The sequence below is a fragment of the Pygoscelis adeliae genome, unplaced genomic scaffold (assembly GCF_000699105.1).
Source record: "Pygoscelis adeliae isolate BGI_AS28 unplaced genomic scaffold, ASM69910v1 Scaffold427, whole genome shotgun sequence".
In the NCBI taxonomy this organism is placed as follows: domain Eukaryota; kingdom Metazoa; phylum Chordata; class Aves; order Sphenisciformes; family Spheniscidae; genus Pygoscelis; species Pygoscelis adeliae.
Window position 1 is genome coordinate 1577214 of NW_008825214.1, and position 3879 is coordinate 1581092.

Sequence of the window (3879 nt, forward strand, 5' to 3'; positions counted from 1 at the left end):
AAAGAGTGGCTGGAAAGCTGCCACAAATTTCTACGTTCATTTGAGTTTTCTTTTTTATTTTTAGGAAGACTGAAGTTGCATAAGTATTTTAACTGTCTGGGTGATATGCTGTTTCTATTTTACATTATAGTGATGGACAGAATTTCAGCTTATCAGTATAGGATACCAGAAAGGCAAGGTGAGCTGCCAGATTTTATTACTTCAGCTCCGGGAATATTTCTTTTCAAGCTGACGTAAAGAAAAATTCCTATCTCCACTGTGATTTCAGAATCATGAGGTTTTCCATGATGACCGCTCTAAATTATACTTTTAAAACCCTGGAGTGCTATCAGTATGATGTAACGTGAGGCTACTGAAGAACTTAATCGACTTTTGTACTTGTAGTTCCTTATAAAAGGTCCATAAAATTTCACTTTCCTTAATGCAGATAAATTCACAACTTCTATGAGAACTGTAAAAAGTTTGCCTCTTTAATCAGTGGTTTAAAACATCTTAAAGTGAGGGTGGTAAACACTGAGCAAAAGGAGAAACAAGGCCAGAGCAGGAGGAGAAGGAGGAAAAAATACCAGGCTGGAGCAGAAAGGAGGAAAGAGAGAAGACCATGCCTGGGCAGGGGCTGGAGCCAAGTGGCTGCTTGAGCAGGAGCTGAGAGGTGCAGCCCGAAAGGGGCTGCTGCAGGTGAAGGAACCACCATGCATGCGCTGGCCCCAGTCTCCTGCGCTGCCCGCCGCCTCACCAAAGGGGCTTAGCGTAGTGTGTGGTGAGGGGACCGAAGAGCAAAAACGGCCGGGGGAAGATGTGTCTGGAGGGAAGCAGGGGGCAGCCCCCTGGCAGTGCCTTGCATTCACATGATGAAATCATGTCTGCATTTTGTCGTAGTCCTCATACTACTCTGATACGCACACCCATAATAAATAAATGGCATGGGAGCCCGACTGACCTGAGAAGGAGATAACGTCTCTAACATCCTGTTGGCACAGAAACACTGGAGCAGAAGGTCAATAATTACATTGGTTGCGTGGTTGGCAGAAACTTCCCATCTTCCAGGGAAGTATAAAACTACCATCCCATAAATGAAATGGGGAGAGGTATGAAAGGTCATCCCTTACATGGATAACAGAATAAATGCTTATGTTAGCCCTTTCCATACCTTTGTTGTGTATCTGAGCACCTACCTGTGCCCAATGTACTGGGTACCCTGACTGGGTAGCTCCTGCCGCCAGGCCATTTCCTACCTCCTGATCACTACCAGAGCTTGTCTCCAGCTCCTGAGGAGCCAGAAAGAAACTTCAGCGAATCACGGAATTATAGAATCATTTAGGTTGGAAAAGACCTCTAAGATCATTGAGTCCAACCGTAAACCTAACACTGCCAAATCCACCACTAAACCATGTCCCTAAGCACCACATCTACATGTCTTTTAAATACCTCCAGGGATGGTGACTCAACCAATTCCCTGGGCCGCCTGTTCAAATGCTTGACAAACCCTTTCGGTGAATAAATTTTTTCTAATATCCAATGTAAATCTCCCCTGGCACAACTTGAGGCCGTTTCCTCCTATCCTATCACTCGTTACCTGGGAAAAGAGACCGACACCTCAGCTCTGACTGAGAATTTGAAAGTGCAAATATCCTATTCCTGAAAAGCCTCACACCAAGATGGCCTTAGAACATGCCTAACACATATTGACAGCTCAGAGACATCACGTAAGGCAGCGAAAGCTTTTTGCACAACATGGCTGCCTCTGTGTTGATGTTGTCCCCTCCTACATAATGCCTAGGGATACCGTATTCACAGCAAATACCAGCTTCATCATCAAGCAGAGGAGCAGCAGCCACTCATCCTGCCAGCACTCAGCAGATGGCAATTTCAGAGAGTCACTGTGCGCTCCCAAAGCAAGGAAGAGCAGATCTCCAACATGAATAAACATCTGTTAGTTCCAGGTCCTGATGCCAGAATAACTTCTGGGTTTTCTTTGGAACTGTATATTCTAAACAGATAAGCTGCCCTGGAGGAAACCAGGAATTCAGCTCCTATCTGGCTGCCCTCATCACCAGGCCACCCCCATCGTTCCTTTATGGGCATTTTCCTGAAGGCCCCATGAAATGCCATTCTTTCTTGCACACTGGCTAGTGAGGGCACAGAGGGCACACATTTCCCAACTGATAGCCCACAGCTTGACAATTAGACTGCTCGCTTTGGATACAGGGGTTTGAAGTGCAGCATTTCCCACATCATCTGCAGTCATGTAACCTCAGGGCCATGGACTGTCACTGCCTAGCACAGGTAGCAAAGTCCTTTTGTTTCACCCAGGCATGCCTGCAAACAGAGGCAGTAGCTAGGCAGTCCACAGAGCACTCCTGCCTCATCCAGATGGAGGATGAGGATAGGATAGGATAGGATAGGGTAGGATACAACTTCCCTGTCGTTGTTGGGTACTAAGGTGGGCACTGTAAAGAACAGGTTAGTCAAATTTCCGTCAGAAATGGCACAGGCATACCTGATGCTGCATTATGGTGGAAGGAATCATAGAATCATTAAGGTTGGAAAAGACCTCTAAGATCATCGAGTCCAACCGTCAACCCAACACCACCATGCCCACTAAACCATGTCCCTAAGCGCCTCATCTACCCGTCTTTTAAATACCTCCAGGGATGGTGACTCAACCACTTCCCTGGCCAGCCTGTTCCAATGTTTAACTACTCTTTCAGTAAAGAAATTTTTCCTCATATCCAATCTAAACCTCCCCTGGCGCAACTTGAGGCCATTTCCTCTCGTCCTATCGCCAGTTACTTGGGAGAAGAGACCAACACCCACCTCACTACAACCTCCTTTCAGGTAGTTGTAGAGAGCAATGAGGTCTCCCCTCAGCCTCCTTTTCTCCAGGCTAAACAACCCCAGTTCCCTCAGCCGCTCCTCATAAGACTTGTTCTCCAGACCCCTCACCAGCCTCGTTGCCCTTCTCTGGACACGCTCCAGCACCTCGACGTCCTTCTTGTAGTGAGGGGCCCAAAACTGAACACAGTATTCGAGGGGCGGCCTCACCAGTGCCGAGTACAGGGGCACAATCACTTCCCTACTCCTGCTGGCCACACTATTTCTGATACGGGCCAGGATGCCGTTGGCCTTCTTGGCCACCTGGGCACACTGCCGGCTCATGTTCAGCCGGCTGTCAACCAGCACCCCCAGGTCCTTTTCCGCCAGGCAGCTTTCCAGCCACCCTTCCCCAAGCCTGTAGCGCTGCATGGGCTTGTTGTGGCCAAAGTGCAGGACCCGGCACTTGGCCTTGTTGAACCTCATACAGTTGGCCTCGGCCCATCGATCCAGCCTGTCCAGGTCCCTCTGCAGAGCCTTCCTACCCTCGAGCAGATCAACACTGCCACCCAACTTGGTGTCGTCTGCAAACTGACTGAGGGTGCACTCGATCCCCTCATCCAGATCATTGATAAAGATATTGAACAAGACCTGCTCCAAAACTGAGCCCTGGGGAACACCGCTCGTGACCGGCCAGCTGGGAACACATAGATGTCTAGAGCCATGACAAGTGGTCAGTTTTTATCTTTTGTCTTGATAAGCCTAAAAACTTTATGGCTGTTTTTTACACTGAAAGCATTTAGCTGGACACCATCTCTTCATGTCTGCTGCAGTGTCAGTGGCTCATCGACAACCTGGTCCACTGCCAGGTTACCCTAGAAGTCTTCTTGGTGTCTGGCTATGGGGATAGGTGTATCTCCGTAGTTTATTCGCAGCCACAGGTCTGTTTTTCTCTGGAGTTATTGCCACATAAGAGAGGTTATCTTATGCAGCTGGGTAACTCTTTGACAAGAATTCATCAAGCGTCCACATGACATCACCTGTGGAAGCGCCGGTGAGTCACAG

At 48.3% G+C, this 3879-nt stretch overlaps 1 protein-coding gene across 1 annotated transcript in view; it reads left to right on the forward strand.

Annotated features, from left to right (window-relative positions):
- Window positions 1-3844: 3844 nt before the first annotated feature.
- PTCHD3 (patched domain containing 3) overlaps window positions 3845-3879 on the forward strand; it is an 8827-nt gene continuing 8792 nt past the window's right edge. The window contains exon 1 of the mRNA XM_009329131.1: window positions 3845-3868. Coding sequence (XP_009327406.1) covers window positions 3845-3868 — 24 coding nt within the window. The remainder of the gene's footprint in view (window positions 3869-3879) is intronic.